The sequence below is a fragment of the Rhynchophorus ferrugineus genome, unplaced genomic scaffold, assembly GCF_030347505.1.
Source record: "Rhynchophorus ferrugineus isolate W39M unplaced genomic scaffold, kcgeb_rfMv2 rfM3, whole genome shotgun sequence".
Classification (NCBI taxonomy): Eukaryota; Metazoa; Arthropoda; class Insecta; order Coleoptera; family Curculionidae; genus Rhynchophorus; species Rhynchophorus ferrugineus.
This window is the reverse complement of record NW_027472582.1, coordinates 66,185,267-66,203,881: the sequence shown is the minus strand read 5'-3', so window position 1 is coordinate 66,203,881 and position 18,615 is coordinate 66,185,267. Positions and strand designations below refer to the sequence as shown.

The window sequence follows — 18,615 nt, the reverse complement described above, 5'->3', positions numbered from 1 at the left end:
TTAGTCATTTGGTTAGGGAAAGTAACGTCATTTTGTAGCAGAGTCACTTGCTTCCTGATGGGAGCTAATTTACTGTACTCATTGAGCAATGACTGTTATGATGGTCATTTTGCCAAAAGTTGATATTTTTAGTGGTAATTGCTTTATCGAACGCAAATGTTTTTGATAACTAATAATATTTAACCAAAATCTTAACAATAAATGTTATTTGAGTATTAGGAATCGTTTATGTCGAATTATTTATTTTAAAAGATTGAAGTTACAGGTTTACTATTACGATAACTGTCATATCTGCTTGATTCAGCTCCATTAGACTTCTGGTTATTCTCGAAACTGAAAATCATACTCTAAATTCAGGAGCTCAACCGAGAAGCCTTTTAGTCCATTACATAAATTGATTTCAAGATATGTTTTAAAGACTAGAAAAAATGTTAGTTTCAGACTTGTTTCAATGTCAGTTCTAGAGAGGATGATGATTGCTGAAACATATATTCATGTTCTCTAAAGTCATCGTATAAGTTGATCTTCTGTTGTCTTGTTAATTTTTTTTTGGAAATATTTTCGTGGCTCTAAATATTTCAGTTATCAATGTTTATAACTGAATTATAGTCGTTCTGTTTTAGTCATTTGGTTAGGGAAAGTAACGCCATTTTGTAGCAGAGTCACTTTCTTCCTGATGAAAGCTAATTTACTGTACTCATTGAGCAATGACTGTTATGATGGTCATTTTGAGAATGACCCACAGTTTCTTTTAAATGTTTGTCGATTTTATTTCTGTTTCTGAAATTCCATTAGTGTAACTGTAACAAAAATAGCAGAAAGCATAACCAAAACTGAAGATAAGGTACATCACTAATCCAGTGACAGAAACTATTTTTTTAAAACATGTAGATTACATTTAGGATATGGTTTACAAGACCAAGTTTCCTCAGTGATTTCTTCAATTTTATGTATTCTTAATATACATTTGCAGTTCTCGTAAATAATTGCTGACATATAATAAAAACATTATACCCTTAAATCAAATAGAATATGACCAGTTAAACTATTTGTAAAATGGTTATGTCAACTTTGAGATCACCCAGTAAACAGTTTATGTAATCCACTAAAGACGTCTGTTTTCTTTTCCAGGACCAGCTTCCAGTGCTTCAATGAATAAATCATCGACACTACCATTTAATCATCGTTTAGGTTTAAGAGATCGCGACCGTGACAGAGACGGATACTACAGCGATAGGAACGAATTGCTGCGCGAAAGAGAAAAGGAGAGGGAGAGGGAGCGCGGATATATGAGCGATCATAACTCAAGGTAGGTTTTTTCATCGTTCGTACGCCTATTACGGCGGCGGAATACGAATTGGTCCCGAGTTATATTCCCGACAAATTACAGTTTAATCTGTATTACTATCGTTTCAAGTAGGAGGCAATTTCTTGATAAATGCCTTTTTACAGTTGAGTGACATATATTGATACACAGACAGTAATGTAAAGCCAACTGAAAATTTGGATTAATTTAAATAAAACGCCTTAATTATATTAGTTGCTTGAAAACTCAGTGTCTTCACTGAAACGTATTTTAAAGCAAATTTCTATCAATCATTTAAAATTTTAAATATATATATACATATATATATATATATATATATATATATATATATATATATATATATATATATATATATATATGTATGTATGTGTGTGGCATGTTCACATCCACGTATGGTTCTCAAGAGGAGTGTTGTTTTAGTGACGACGTTTCGGCCTAATCATATCTTCAGATCTTATATTTTTTTCTTGAGATATGACATAAGACACTATAAGATAAAAATAGGCAGCAAAATTTTCCGACAGAATAACGACGATACTTATAACAAACCGAAGAATAAGGCGGATATGGGAGGAATACTGGAATAGTGTTGATGAAATAATAGTAATGTTAAAGTAATGCATTTTACTTTCATTAATGAGCATATTTATGTTGTCTAAGTTTAGTTTTTGTTTCCTTCGTTGGTATGTTTTTTTTCCAAATCATTTTTGTAGCAAATCTTGTAGTATAAAGCCAAAAAAGAGCAATATATATGATACGCCTAAACTTGCCAATAAGAAATCAAATCTATGAGTGATCATTTACTTTGTTTTTGAGGGTCACCATTTTGAAATACCTGCGAATTATAATTATTTTCAGAATGTTGCCAAAAGTTTATATTTTTAGTGGTAATTGCTTTGTCGAACGCAAATGTTTTTGATACCTAATAATATTTAACCAAAATCTTAACAATAAATGTTATTTAAGTATTAGGAATCATTTATGTCGAATTATTTATTTTAAATGATTGAAGTTACAGGTTTACTATTACGATAACTGTCATATCTGCTTGATTCAGCTCTTGGTTATTCTCGAAACTGAAACTCATACTCCAAATTCAGGAGCTCAACCGAGGAAGCCTTTTAGTCCATTACATAAATTGATTTCAAGATGTTTTAAAAACTAGAAAAAATGTTAGTTGCTATATATAAAGAGTATTACTTAAGCGGTCGAAATATATTTAAAATACCGTAGTGCCGTTAAACTATGAAATATTATAATCATATAAAATTTTTGAAGCTTTCTTCTTCAAATTTCTTTTCATATTTATAGTTTTAGCTCTCGGTGTGCCTCCTGTATCGGCGAATCCAGCAGAGCTCAATGGTTCCGCCATTCGGATGGATGGAAGTCTGGAAGTTCGACGTTCGGCTCGTCGCAGGGCCCGATTATTTCTGGACATAAAAGATCGCCATGGGACTCGCTTCCTTCCTTGCGTCAAGATAGCAGCATGAATGACAGCGGATACAAGAGCAATAGAGCTGACAGTTTTGAACAGAGGTACGTTCATTTTTGCCTTTTTTAATTTACTATGTAATAATGGATGTTACTATATTAGCTATTGCTCCAAATATTGTTAGTGAAAAGCAAACTATTTATGATGTTTAATTTATACTTATAATAACGGACTTGTAATAACATTATAATTAAATAAATTATTATTTTGTTCGCCTTCTATAACATTCTGATTTTTTTTGATCGCTGGTATTTGAAGGCTTTTTAAGGCAATCTAATATTAGCCCATTTTTTCGAATTCTTTATGATACTGAAAGTTTTATGTAGACAGCTTAGTAAATACTGCTTTCTAAATTCACTAAATTTTAATATAGTGTGTTCACAAGTCTGGTAAAATTATTCTCTGCAAGTTTCAAGAACTAAGCTATAATTGTTATCATTTCAATTTATTTCAATAAAAATAAAAAAGTAAGGAGTTGACATAATTGGAATATTTGGGTGTAAAATAATTTAAAAAATGAGGCTATTTACGATTGTGTTTACCCAATATAAAGTATCAGTAACGCCACGTAGTTTTTTAAATTAAAGCACATAGCACACATATTACAATATCTATTCAGTAATTTTTGTTCTAGTCTAGTCTAGATCAACGGTTTCAGACCTAATCTTATTTAATATTTGATGGACACACATAATTTAACTATATTAGTTCAAAGGGTTCTTGTCACTTCAACCTCAGGGTTAGTCTGTTCATGTCCAGCAGTTCTTATGTTAATGCAATCTCTCTTGGTGTTTTTTCGCAAACCGTTTTATTTCTTACCTGATTGTTGGTACCCCTTAGATTTTTGTTGATGTCATAATTCCTTCATTATACCATGGAGCGTTAACAATGCTGCGATAAGTTCTATTTAAGTAAATTTGGATCAAGTTGATATTGGATTTCTTTACTTTCTTTCTCTTTCTTTCTTACGTTCTTTTTTTCTTTTCATACTTGTACACCATAAGTACATACTGGCTTCAAGATTTTTTTTTAATTACAGTGAATTATGGTGTGTTAATTATTTGAGCCTCTTAAACATACAATAATAAATATTCTATACTGTTCTGTTAATTTAAGTATTTAAGTATCAAGGCACAGTGAGAGTAGAAAAATCTAGTTATCCAAGAAACTAAAAAAGTTATTTATTGAATATTGCAGTCTTTTGATAGTCTGTGGGTCAGTTTTGTTTTTGATATTCGGGTATATAGTGATGGAAGAGTGCCAAAACTTGTCAATGACTACTACGCATAATTTTATTATAAGTACAGATTATTAGTGGCTTGATATGCTTCTTTCCGCTTCACAATTACTAAATCTGCCATAATAAATGAAGGATTCACAAAAGGAGCTTCCCTATATCACATAAGACCCGCTGATTATGAATCTGACAATTATTTCAATATATCAAATTAGTTCAGCAGAGATAAAGACAGACTGCTGAATAATATGGTGAAAATCATGTATGTTTATTGTGTTCGGTAAAGTACCAAGAAGAAGAATTGTGTTACATCCTCATAATAGGAGCTGAATATAAAATTACATCTTTTAACATCTTCTGTAAAAATCAGATTTAGCAATAAGTGACGATTACGAACGAAGAAGAATATATCGATATTGCTATTATGTCTTAATTTCTGTCTGTCTTAATTCAACATATTATATAAATAAAAATTCTGAAAATGTGTATGAATCTTTCCATTCTCAATAAATATAGCTTGGTTCTTGTATATTTTTAAAAATTATTTATAATGTTACAAGAAAATAAAAAATACAAGTATCCTGTTGCATATTTTAACGCTTTATAACCGTTAACTCTTGTTTTTTCTTTTACTTTTTATTCTCCTCAGAAAATCTGTATACGCTTTTTAAAGCAGTTCACGCTATTGATGCAAATATTGCCTCTTTAGGAATTATTATTCATATTCTATTTTAAGAAATAATATTGATAAAAATCGTAAAACCCTTTGTATTAGAAATGTATGTATAATATGTATTAGAAATCTTTATGAAGAATGATACTTGACGAGAAATCATTGTAAAAGCATAACGATTCATAGATATTTTGAAAAGAAGCAAGAAGAAATACATTTTTGTTGCATAATATTTGTATTTGTTGTAAGTATGTTCCGAGAATCGTTTGCGACAAACCTTATTTGTATATTTTAAAATAATTTGTATGGTAGTTTCGTGGGCTCACATTTAGTGCCAATAAGTTAGACTTTAGACTTGTTTAAAGAGCTACAAATCGTTTTGGATACATTCATTAGTCTAAGCTCAGTGTCGATTTTATGTTTTGTTGGGTAATGTTAAGAACTGATAATGCCTTATGACATCTTTAACGTCAGTTATGTTACACTCCTTAATCCAGCGGCTTTGTTGCCTTTTTCAATATTTTTATGAACAATCACTTTTGGGCATTGAAAGCTTTCATTAGCGATTGATTGATTATGTTTAAATTTAGAATAACAGTCAATATTTGTCTTCAATAGTGTGGTTCTTCATAAAGAACAGCTTTGATAAACGCGAAGTTTGTAAGTAATTTGACCATATGAGCCCATCAACAGTGATGCCATCTGTGTGGGAGACCTGAGACTTATTGAGTTTTTTTATTAAATTTTACATCTTATATTAAAAAGAATGTCCTATTATATACTTTTTAAATTTCTCTCTCCCTTATTACATTCACAATACCGGTTATTCTCTCCAATTTTTTTTTCGTTAAAAACGTAAAATAAGGAGAAGTAATTTCGTTCAGACACGTTTGTCTCACAAGCGCTGAACTTCCTTTGAAGAGACACAAGTTCATCGGAGGGAAAAAACAGTTAATTTAAAATCTCAGAAAGAAATGCCTATTTGGCACGGCCTGCCTTGTTTCTGTACATGTAGGATGAGTAAATATAATGTGGGTGATGAGATGGAGGAATGTTATTGGTTCAGTTGTTATTCATTATTTTTATTGCTGAGGATGGAAAGTATTATTTGGATTGTTTGTTGGATATATTTCTTGGACTAATTGTTTCTTTAAACTGATTTGAACTTGATTAATTGTTGTTGGATTGTTTAATTTGTTTAAACTTAATATTTATTAGGAATACTTATTTAGCACGTTAGTGTTTAAAAGATAACTGATTAACTATTATATTTTACGGAAAGAAGAGGCAACTTGTTGAACGGTGATACAAAGGGACAGTTCAAAAGGAGGGTTCTTATTTATTAGAAAACAGTCTAATCCGTTTTATTCGTCCACTATGCAGGTAGTTTTAGAACAAATGGTTACGATAATCAGGTCCAGCACTACTTGTTGTATAGTGTAACACTACCCGGATGGTTCTATTATAATAGAGTGCTTCGATAATCAACCTACGAGTATTGACAATAAAAGATCTAGTTAGCAATTCAAAACAAATGAGAGTAATAATTAAGTTATTCATTTGTTTAGTTTATGAAATTGAAGTGAATGGTATTTAATATGTTACTTTTTGAATAAGAGCCTAAATAGAATAATGGAATAATACGGATGTGTCGGTCTTTATGTATATAATATATATATATATATATATATATATATATATATATATATTTTAATGTCAATCAAATCTTCGTAACTTCCTAAAACATGTTAATAGTTTTACAGGTGTAAGGTATGCAAAAATATTACATAATAAACAACATGAATATATCTCAGTAAAAACTATAAAATTAATAGTTATAGAACTCATAAAATGCAGCCATATTTTATAAAGTGAATGTACTATGTATTATACTTTATTAGATTTTAAAATATATATAATGAAATATTCATTATTGAGTTCTTTAATGTTATGCTGAAAATCATTTTCCGATTGGATAACGTATTTTTCGAAACTTGACTCTTATATATGATGTATCAAAATCACCTTTTCTAGTCTTTCAAAACTAATTCTTTTCCAAAAGCATAAAGTGATTTTTATTAACGTTTTTTTTTTGAATTTAACAAGAAGAGGAAGACTATTCTAAAATAATATTTTAATGGCTCCTAATTCGACCTCTTTGGAGATGCGAAATATGGTTGTTTATATAGCAAAATAATAAATATGATATAGTGAAACCTAATAAAAGAAGAGTTTGGGGATCTGTTGAAAATTCCTCCAATATATAGTGATTTCAGTATAATTTTTCACAATTATTATTATATGATATGTTTAATAATGATATTTAACTATATTAGGGGCCTTTATTAGGTTTTTGCATGTATTTTGATCAGCGATATCTATTGATGAATATGTGATTAATTAGAGTGAGGTTGCTCCTTAGCATTTAAGTTTCCTTTTTTTTATTTTAAAAGTGGTGATTCTGATATCGATGAGAAAATAAATGGTCTGGGCAGCAATTCTTAGGACAGTTTAGCAGTTCATTAGCAGACGCAACTGTATCCAGATGTTTGCATGCGATAATAAAGATCCAAAATGATGGAATGGCAAAAAATCATGGGTTAATCCAAGAGGACCATCCAAATCCATTAAGAAGCCGCCATAGTACGTGGTCGTTATTTCATCTGGAGAGCTAATAGTTGTAAGACTATTTTTGAGCAGTAATTGTACCTTTGTCCGCAAGTTTTCCATTGGAGATTCCAGATTACACAGTCCGGATTGGTGGCACTGCGAGGTTTTATCCAAATTCCAGCAGGCTAGATTAATTCACAGCAATTTCAGTCCGCATTTGGTGGCTTAATATCTTCAACTGTGATGCATGTGCCTGGAAACCACGAACTACTTTGATGTTAAGGCTAGGGGTCCTTGAGCACCTTAATCCATCTTTTGTGACTTTACAGTCTCATCTGCGGATAGATTGCCAATCCATTGTCAGGCTGCCTTCTTTTCTTGTTAATTAATTTGATTGCAGTTAATTGAAGGTATTCAAAAGAGAACACTTATGTTCTACTTTATTTTTTATATCGCGCTATACTCTTAACCTATGTCTTTCTTAGGTAGTGTCGTTGTGTGTTCCACCGCAAAGGTTGATGTTGCAACAGAAATTTGTGAGGAAGTCATTCGATCTTCAATCAAGAACAAAAATTGATAAATTATTTTGATAATCGTATTTGGGGTACCCTAGTTATACAATTGGATAAGTGACGCTATGGAAAATCCTGATTTTAGTCTTAAAATGGTTGAATAAATTATTTTTATTTGTTTTGAATTACTAAAACTCACTTAATTGAAAACTTAATTTAATTAATTTAAAACATATTGAAAATAAGCTTAATTATAATTTTGCTCGAAATTTAAATTATTTTAAGAGATGTATAGTGCAAAATATTGTAGAATTGTAGCGCTAAAAGAAAACTGTGGTAATGTAAAACGAATAGTTTATAGGCAAGGAAGAACTGAAGATCAATATTTCATGTTTAAGATTGCAGATCAATGATTCATGTTTTTTGCTATTTGGATGTAGGTAACTATTATTGCTTGTACGCATGTTATATAACTTAAATTGACCTTGCAGCATTTATATAAAACACACAAAATCATTAAATTAAGATTGTACGTCTGATAAGTTTACAATTAATCAACAAAGTTGTTAGGAATAATAGCTTGGAAAGGTTGGCGATTAAGTTCCACTTTAAGTCGAAATGATTTGCTTCTAAAATGCCACTCTTTAAAATAGAAGCGCTAATTACTGGATTGCAATATTCATTTAAGGCCGCCCCGAAATATAAAAAGCAAGGCAAGAATGAGTGCATATGATACTGATCCAACAGCTAATTCAAATATCAATAAAAATAAAAATGTTAATAATCTTTTCATAATGTCATGGTTTTTAATTCCCCTAATTTTCCTATAATTTAATTTTCAGAGGTCTATTCGATCGTCAAGACAGCCTTAGATCCGATTACATGAGCGACCGAGAATCAACCAGATATGGCATCGTGCAACAGGCATCAATTGAAAGTGCCGATTCCAGATTGTGCTACTTGACGTCATCTGAGGTAAGTGCATTAAAATTCGAAGTCTACTTAAGATAAGCGAACCCATCCAATTAGCTAAATATGTGCGATGCTCGTTAATTTATTCATGCAACGCTATCTTGATATTGAGAGTGAAACGACACACAATTTTATTTAAAAAATTAAGGGATACTTTGATTTATAACTTGACAGCAGATTTTACATTTTTATAAAGTGAGAATAGCAAATAAGTGTTTTTGTTACTTTATTTTATATATTAAGACTTTTTCCAATTGATATGTTTATTATATTAAACATTATTTGTGGTCACTAATTCTCTTTATTCTAAGATCTAAAGTGAAAGTTAAAGGCTGATTTTGTAGTTATATTATCACTTCAATTAACCACTGAAGAACTTAAAATAATGTTATCTATATAAATAATAATGCGTGTATCATATAGAGAAGAATTGTGTAAATCAAGAATGTTCCAATAAGAACAAAATATGTCTTCGAATCATGAAATATATCCATTATTTTTACCAAAAACTTACCAAGTCTATGGTATGTTTGTTTATATCTTCAAGTGTAAATAATAAATTTTAATTCATTTCAAAAAAATATATATTATAAAAAGTATACATATTATAAAATTAATTAAATATTGAAGAAAGAAATACAATTTGACCATAAATAAATAAAATATTGTTACGTTGCAGTAATGCATTTAATTTGATTTTAAGCAATAAAATCTAATTAGCTTTGACCATGCGACGTTCATTTATTCAATATATTGCATAGCAACGAATAAAAAGAACTTTACATTGTTTTATCAGATTTTGTTTTTCGCCAGAGAAACATGACCCAAGCTTTAGAGCTTCGTGTAAATGTTTTAATACTGTTAAAATTATGGAACTATCTCACGGGATCGTTAGGTTTTAAGTTGTCTACGGGCTTTAGTTAAATATAATCTATATATCGTGTATGCAAAGTGTATCCGTGAAACCGTAGAATGTGGGAACCTTTTCGGACGCTACTACTATATAAACTGTTAATTAATGCTTATTTGTAAGGATGGTGTATGTTACAGTTCTAAATTGTCAAGTGACAATTTTGAAATGAATAGAAATTTGGCTACTGAAATATTATCCATGTAGCTGAATGTCCTTGATGTCCTATCTCATCCGCAGTTTATCCTCGGTAGTATGAAGTCGAAGAATTACATTTTTCCTTGATAAATTCACATTTAGGTGAAGTAGTTATCAGGCCTATAAATTAATTTAAAAGCCTTTACAACAGATGGTGCTATTGTGTATTAAGTCGTTGCGGGTACATTTTTAACCAACCACATGTTGAAGCCTCACTTGTCAGTATGTGTCATTTCGTTAAATTGTGAAGAAAAATCTCTGCAATTCCTGCAATATAAATATTTGTTATTTTTAAAGGCATTCGTTGGAAAAATAAGAGTGACTTGGAATTCAGAGCCAGACCTCATGTTTTTCTCCTATAATTGATTGTTGATGAAAATAATGCGATTTTTTTAAAATTTGTAGTTTTCTTCTTAAAATGTAATTCATATCATTTAAAATTAAATACCATATTTAATACGAATTCGTTGCATAATTTATTAGTTATTAGTCACAGCGAAAATGGTGTATTATTAGTGGAAACAAAATGTTGATAATACTTTAGATAAACTGGTAAAAGTCATCATCGTCAGTCAGTTGGACTAAATGACGAGAAGCTAAATAAACAAGGGGAAGCGGTTTTTTTTTCTGTCGGAAAATCAACCGAAGGAATTTTTCCAAATCCTTTATCGTTGTTTTAACAGCAAAAGGAGGCGGAAAAAAATATATTGATAATAAATTTAGGCCTATCGGGGGGAGGATTTTGCGGCTTTTCGGTTTGGGGTCGATCTTTATTTTCACGCAAAGTTTAGCCAGACATTGATCGAACGATACCTAATTGCCAATTAAAGTTACTTAAAATATCTCGGCGAAAAAAGCGGCAGCAAGGGAGAGCGCTGATAATTATGAGGACGCAATTGTATTATAAATGAGCTGCAAATGAAAATGGAAATAAAAGATAACCCCGCGGGCTTGATATTCGGTCTTTCCCAAAAGAAAAATAAGAATAAAAACTGTACAAATATACTTTTATGTGATTTTCAGGTTGATATCAAATATTTAAATACACTTTGTAAACTGGCATTTTTTTAGAATCCATGGAATTTGTTTGTGTTTAAAGAAAAACTCATGCCAATTATTTTTTGCTTTTTGCCTAATTAATTTTTAGGCTTTAACTCTCTTTAGAATCGAAATATTAGCTCATATGAACATCAATGTCATTTTTTCATTCAAAGTTTTTGGAAAAGGTTTCTAAACTTACCCACAGTGATGACATTATCATTTAAATCATGTATAAAGTTATACTCAAATGTATTTCTGCGGTGTTAGCGGGTTATCGAAAGTTATTGGAACAATACATTGTTCACATAACTTTTTCAATAACAACAGATAATCTAAAAAGTCACCATCTAAAATGTCCAGTAAAGTTTCTAGAATTTCTACTCAATTTTTGTAACAGTTTTTGAGCCCTCTTTCTTTAACATATTTACAATTTTGATGTGAATTTCTGTTGCCTTTAATTTTTATAAAGATCCCTGTATGATGTCTACTACTGGTAACAAAGTCATGGTATTATGCTATGTTAAGCAACCTAGTATATTAATTTGTTTAAAGCAACTTATCCAATAGGTTTAACAGTATAAGCAGTAACCAGCAGAACACAAACAACTCTTGTCGCTCAATCAATGGAAGTGGTAATAAATTGTGAACAACTCTGTTTGGGCTTATCTGAGCTACTATTTTTTTAGTTTTTTTTCCTTACTAGACGTTCAATTTCTTTTTATGTTTTTCTTCCGTTAGTGTTAGGTCTATTTCTGATTCGGTTTTCATGAACTGCTTCAGGGTTTTCCATGCAACCGGATGTAGCATATGATTTAAATCTAAGTTTCAGTAGTTTGAAGTTGACTTGATGTAAGTTTCTTATTCTCTTATTATCGCTACGCTTGATCTCCTGAGGGTGCTCTTCGTCGGTTTTTTTTGTTGTGGTGGGTAATAAGTTTAGGGTGTGATGTTTCTGTTGGGCGGAATATCAGAATACATAGTAATTTATTTATTTTCTTTACTTTTTCTATCTTTTTTGATGCTGCATGTCGATATTGTGTATGCGTGTTGTGTATATATATATATATATATATATATATATATATATAGCCTATCCAACGTAGCAGTGAAAATTGAAGTATAATGTAAAAATAAATAATATATTTTAACATTTTTGTTTCATTATTTTATTTGCATTAGAAAGCTGTAATATATAAAAACTAATATTAGATAAAAGTCAAAGTTAAATGCAGTAACAATTAGACGTTTCGACGTCTTAAAATGAGGTGACTTGAGTTCACTGCTACTTTGGATTGTCCTTTTTTTATAGGTATAGCAATTTTAAAAATTAATTTATTTTATTGGCAAATTTTTGCTAATATTTGAATATAGACATTATTTTGTCAGCTTTTGATTTGCAACACAGAACAATTGACTCCATTAGCAAGTGACATCAAATACCATCATTTTAATATGAGACGGGAATTCTAGTCAATAGTAGGAAAGCCAAATAGCTCGGCAATTATTTTATCAGCTAAGTTTATTCAGCAAGGGCCAATATTGTAATTACGTATTCTCAATGAGGCTCAAAAAATGTGGTAGTTTCTTGGAGATAATCTTAATTAATACTCCTTGATAAACTGTTATTATACAAATAAATTTTGAATCCATTGTGAACCTACTGTGTGCTTTATGGAGTTGTATTAATAATGATCCAAACTTACTATAAGAAGGTTCTCTACAGAATTATTAACATCCCCATACGACCTTCTTCGTAGAACTGTTAACGCCCGATCTAAGAGTATGAACAGTGAGTGGAGAAATTTAACGGTTTGCCAATAACACATTAATACAAATTGCGTAAATATAAAAATGTCGAAGTACTACAACTGCTCGGTAACATTGGACTAAAATGGAGTGTGAAGATACCAAAGCTCTTTAAACTAATACTATTACATTATGTGTGAAAATTGTGCGGTATTGTAAAACCATGTGGAATATATTAGTGGGAGTACATCCATCAAATACTAATTAAGTTTAGGCCTGAAACCTTCAAACATGGTCGAAGGTCAGAAAGATCTGGAATTTGAAAGCAATATGAAGGAAAAATTACTAGATAGTTTTAGTTAATTACTAGTTGTAATGTGAATGCCATGTGTTTTGAATTCAATAAAAAATTGTATCATCAATGAACCCATTTTAGGAAACATACCTAGCTTTTAATTGCCTTGATGGTTTAAATATTTGTTGTTGATGTCAATATATTTCTTTTAATATACATAATATTTAAGTATCATATATCTTTAAAAACATTAATAAAGAAAAATATTCAATATTTTCTACATGGCTCGAAAAGGACTATGTGCTCCAAAATGGTCATATTTATATCATCTATATTAAACTAATTTGGTATCAAATAAATTTCATATTAGAAGAGATATGCTTGATATAAAATATCAATACATTTTATGAGTTGAAAAACGCAATATTTTTCATGAATTTAAACCCTTTATTGTTAAAGGAGGAATAATTGAAAGCCAACGAGAGTTACATAATAATATCATTAAGCTTAATGCAAATTAGATTATAAAATTGTGAAAGTTGGCTCGCTCGTTTGAATCAGCACCAAGCTTCTAATTAAAATTATTTTTAGATTCTTTCACAGGCAATTTGTAAAAGTGCATTCGGATTGTATTGATATTAAAACGAAATATATTATATAATGAATTGGGTTCATTCGTTTACAAGAGGTGTTTTTATTACAAATTTAAAGATAAAAAAATAAAGAATATGTGAGTTAATTTTTGCTACGCATTTTCATTTTATACTAATATAAAAAGTGATTTAAAACGTTTTTATTTTTGTGATACATAAAATTGTCAGTAGTAGCCGTTGTAGTTATAGCAGATACAAAGTATTATAAGAATTATAAAATTTTGAAAGGATTTAAAGTTTATTATATAGGGATAGCTATGCTAATATTTTATACTACTATAAGTTCTCGTTACTGTTAATATTTATTCTGAAACTGGGACAATATCACGTATGATTAAGCCAATGAAAACTGCTGTAGATTAAGGGTAAATCCTCTATATCTGTAGGTGTGGTAAATTTACCCTATTCAGAGATATCTATGGAATCGAATTTCAAATAAAAAGGTGCTATATCGATATTTATTTTATTATTCTTGTAAACTGCTTAGGTTTGTAAAGTCGTAGGTAACTATATACTATTTAGAGTACCATATATTGAAACGACGACTATTACTTCGACTTTTCTTGAATTTTGATGGACCATTGATATTTTGTTAATTATTTCTTATTTCTACTACCTTTGGAGTCTTTCCTTTTTTACTTTCATTTTAGTGTGACGATTTTTTCAAGTGCTTTTTTGCTCTTGAGTTTTGTTTATCAGTTTTCAGCTAGTGTTGATCTTAATAATTATGAATTTTTAATTAACTACGTTTTAACAATGCTAATGATTGGTGATTGTATGCTGTATTTATTTTTCTAATTTAGAACCTGTAAAAGCTACAGCAGTAATTTTTAGTCTAGTTGTTGTGTCTCAATATCAGTTGCCCATGATGATTTCAACAGTAAACTATACATTTTCTGTGACTTTGACATGACCTTTTGATATAATTACTTTTGGTGACTGTCATAGTAAGTGAATGACTTTTTAGATATAAGCAATAGATAATATAATTTGGCATACATAAAATTTATGTTAAAACTTCGTCTTTGGTTTTACACTTTCTTATGTCTGCTGTGTTTGAATTGAAAATCTATTTTTTGAACATTTGTTATCACATACAACCAAAAAACCATTTGTGACAAGTTTTATTTTTCTTTGATATAAAATATTCGATCAAACTAAAAAAGTTCATCAAATTAACTTATCGATCTGAATTGAGTAACAAAATGATTTTATATGGCAAAAACGTCAGAAATACATGGAAAATATAAATGGGAAGTTTTAGTTGACACGCCATATTCATCTAATATTGTTCCTTCCAGGTATACATTTTTAAATATTAATTTCTATATTAAAATAGAGGTAGAGTTCAGAATAGATTAATATTACATGTATAAAAATAGGCTTTTATTGAAAAATGTGTGAAAAAATCATATGATGCAACATTTGAAAAATCTATTTCGGATAGCTTGCTCTAATGCTAATGAGTCATACAAAAGAAAGTTAATGAAAATAGAAAAAGTAAAAATTGCGTCCATATTAAAAACTTTAATATCCCTATTGTTTTGATTGTTCAAAAAACCCTTGGATGAGAACCATATTCTGAATATTCCTGAAGTGATTTCATAAGCGCATTGTTCCTTAGATATTGTAATTTCATTTCTCTTCACGACATATGTGTATATATTATTATTTTCTCAATTTTTCAAAATAAAGCATTACGTTAAACATAATTAAAACAGCTTGAATAAAATTTAAGTGAATTTTGAGGTATATTATACACTAGCGACCCGCCCCGGCTTCGCACGGGTGCAATGCTGATACTAAATTAAATACACTACAGAAAAAATATGAACGTTGTATATAAAAACATAGCGGCCCGCTCCGACTTTGCACGGGCATAAAATATATATGCCTATGTCACTCAATGAAAACATGATTAAAATCGATCCAGTATTTTTGGTTCATTCATTACTGCCCTTGGCCTGCACGCCTTAAATTTGGAGTAAAACAATTCCTCTTCCCCTATACTTACTATGAAGATTTCCTGCTATCTTTGGAATATCTAAATTCATACAATTTTTATTACATTACACATTTTTAAACGCAAATTTTAAATTTGTAATATCTCCGAAAATATTTGTTTAATTTACATGCTGTAAGGAACCATATTGATCTATATTAATTGCACACTGTATTTAAGGTACTTAATTCGATAAGGATTAATGCCGTATTGCTTAAAATAGCTTCGTAAATAAGCCATTTTCTCACGTAAAAAGTAAACAATAAAAATGGTTAATGTGGGTTATCCCTAAAAGATAAACATATACCATCGCGGACTTTTTTGTAGACCTTTTTATGGTGTACAATACTGTAGTACATTAATTTGATCTAACTCGTAGGGTTAGGCAGCGTTTTTGCTAATTGCTAAAAAAAAATAGGTTAATTTACGACATAACGTTAGAAACCTCTAAAATTAGCAATGTAGCCTTAGTATATTATGCATGTATTATACATATAAACCTTCCTCTTGAATCACTCTATCTATTGAAAACCGCATCAAAATCCGTTGCGTAGTTTTAAAGATTTAAGCGCACATAGGGATATAGGGACAGAAAAGGCGACTTTGTTTTATACTATGTATAGATTAGAAATATAACGTCCTTATGCAAAACTAGAATTCGCTTGATTTCATTTAGAAATTGCTGATAAAATCGTTAATAAACGATGTCGCATGTTTCATTCTCTATCGTTATAGGTTCTGTTGTTAGCCGAACGATCAGCATGTTTAGATACGACGATAGCTTAGAACAATGTTTCGTTTCTCGACCGTCTTAACGGTTTCGGTAACGTTTAAAAGCAGGTGGTTTTGTAGTGGCGTAGTTAATGCTCTCCAAGTCACGCCTCATTCTGCACGGAACCTTTTATAACGCCAAATAATGGAATGCCATCTCGGCACGATAATATTTATCGTATACCGTCTGCCTGTTTAGTGTTTGGCCACATTTATAGCTCAGCTCGAAGACATAGTAAGTTATGTACCTCGTTTATAGTATGGTGAAGTTGCCAAAATCAAAAGTGTGGAAGTTTGAGATCGTAGTTGTTTGTTCTAGCGAAATAATGTGGGGAATTTGTATCTTAAGTACAGGGTATTATTTTTTTGTGTTCCGTTGTTAATATTCGACGTATTAGTATTCAATGTTTTGGCGTCTAATATATTTCAAACCAGTGGTGAGTGTTTTATATATATATATATATATATATATATATATATATATATATATATATATATATATATATAGCCTATTCAAAGTTGTTTTAGTAATGCGTCATGGATATTTGTGACGTCGAAACATTGCAATGTTGTCGCATCAACTCTGAGTTTTAGTTCAGTTGGGCTTTGACGTACAAGAAAATTCTAATCTAAATAAAGTAATTGAACAAAAATGTTATTAAATATAATTTATTTTAACATTATAGTATATCTTGAAACTACAGTTAATTATACAGCCACGTTAATTTATAGGTAAGAGTTAAAACTTTTTAACACTATTGGATTAAATATTTTGCGTACGTATTATTCAAAATATTAGTTCTTATTACTACAGATTAAAAACCGACAAACGTTGTTTTAGTGCTTTGATTATTTTGATAAATTTTAAATCGCTCCGTAAGATATGGTATCATTTCGTTTGAAAATGCCGAAAACAATAGAGAGTCAGGGTCACAAATTATTTGCGGCTTTAATAAAATATTTCGAAAAGGAACGAGATAATGGAGGCCTCCTTTTGCAAGTTATATTAAGCTTCTCGGGACTTCCACTATGATCTTTATTATATATGATTGCCATACGTGATTCATTTTGAATCACCCATTACTTCTTTTAAAAATGTCTGGACATCGCTATGATACAGCGGCATTTCACAAATGAAAATTTGATCCCATCCCCCAATCTCTCAAATTCTAAAGAGTAGCCCTAAGTCACCTGACCAACGTGAGTGGGCTTGTAAGGGCTTTTTTGTGGTCAACTTAAGATCGAACGTTGTATTGTAGCAGTATGAATCTTCATCATGTTTCTTTGAGGTTCTCACCTCAAAATTGGAATCAGACAGGAGATTAACATTAATTGAATTTGCAGAATATATTTCTCATCGATCGACAATACTTACTGAACAGATTCTGCTCTTTGTAACTCTTTCTGTATTTTCAGTTCATTATATTCTTTAAAGATTATGCCATAATTGGAAAAATGACAAAAAAGGAAACAAAACATCGTTATGTGTCGTTACCTCTAATACATTTTTCTTATTAAGGTCTACGATAATAAAGCAAAAATGATTTGGCATGGTATGAGACTTTAAAAATAGATTGAATAAAGTAATTTTCCAAAAATAGCTGATATTATAATTTTTTTGTTATCGAGAAAAACCAATAATACTCTGTTTATTAGAAACACATTTATTTTCTATGTCTGATAAGTTATTAAATATAAATGATCTGTTTTATTTTCGTCAAAAGAAATATAAAAACGTCCTTGATCTTTTCCAGCTTTTCAACAAAAAAACAATATTCGCTTTATCTTCATAAATATAATTATAGCATGACTGTTTTTTTTTATGAAAATACTTATTTTCAGTAAGTTAGATAGGCGTTAGAAATCAGGTTCGGCTAATGTGCTAAATTATTATACTGTATCAATGTAAAAGTGTGTTGTATTTTACAGAGTATCCTAAAATTTGCACAAGATTAAAATGTCAAAAAATGTCATTCCTTCATTGGCTTTTGATCTCTGATGGTATGTACGCACGGTTTTGTCCAAATTCTTCATAACCATTTTCCATAAATATGGATGACTACCGTTGATGCAGATCGTTGACTTCAAATAGAACATATGGAATGGAAATCATGTGGTGTGTTTTCGTGCTTAATGATATTCTCAAAGAGCTTTTTGCACTGTAAATGGCTATTAG

The 18,615-nt window shown here is 30.1% G+C and overlaps 1 protein-coding gene across 3 annotated transcripts in view; it reads left to right on the top strand.

Moving 5' to 3' along the window:
* sif (guanine nucleotide exchange factor still life) overlaps nucleotides 1–18,615 on the top strand; it is a 293,884-nt gene that overhangs the window by 19,930 nt on the left and 255,339 nt on the right. For 2 of the 3 annotated variants that reach the window (XM_076399196.1, XM_076399195.1), the window contains exons 13-15: nucleotides 1,132–1,309; nucleotides 2,639–2,863; nucleotides 8,694–8,826. In XM_076399196.1, the coding sequence (XP_076255311.1) occupies nucleotides 1,132–1,309; nucleotides 2,639–2,863; nucleotides 8,694–8,826 (536 nt within the window). The remainder of the gene's footprint in view (nucleotides 1–1,131; nucleotides 1,310–2,638; nucleotides 2,864–8,693; nucleotides 8,827–18,615) is intronic. The other variant, XM_076399197.1, reaches the window with a different exon arrangement.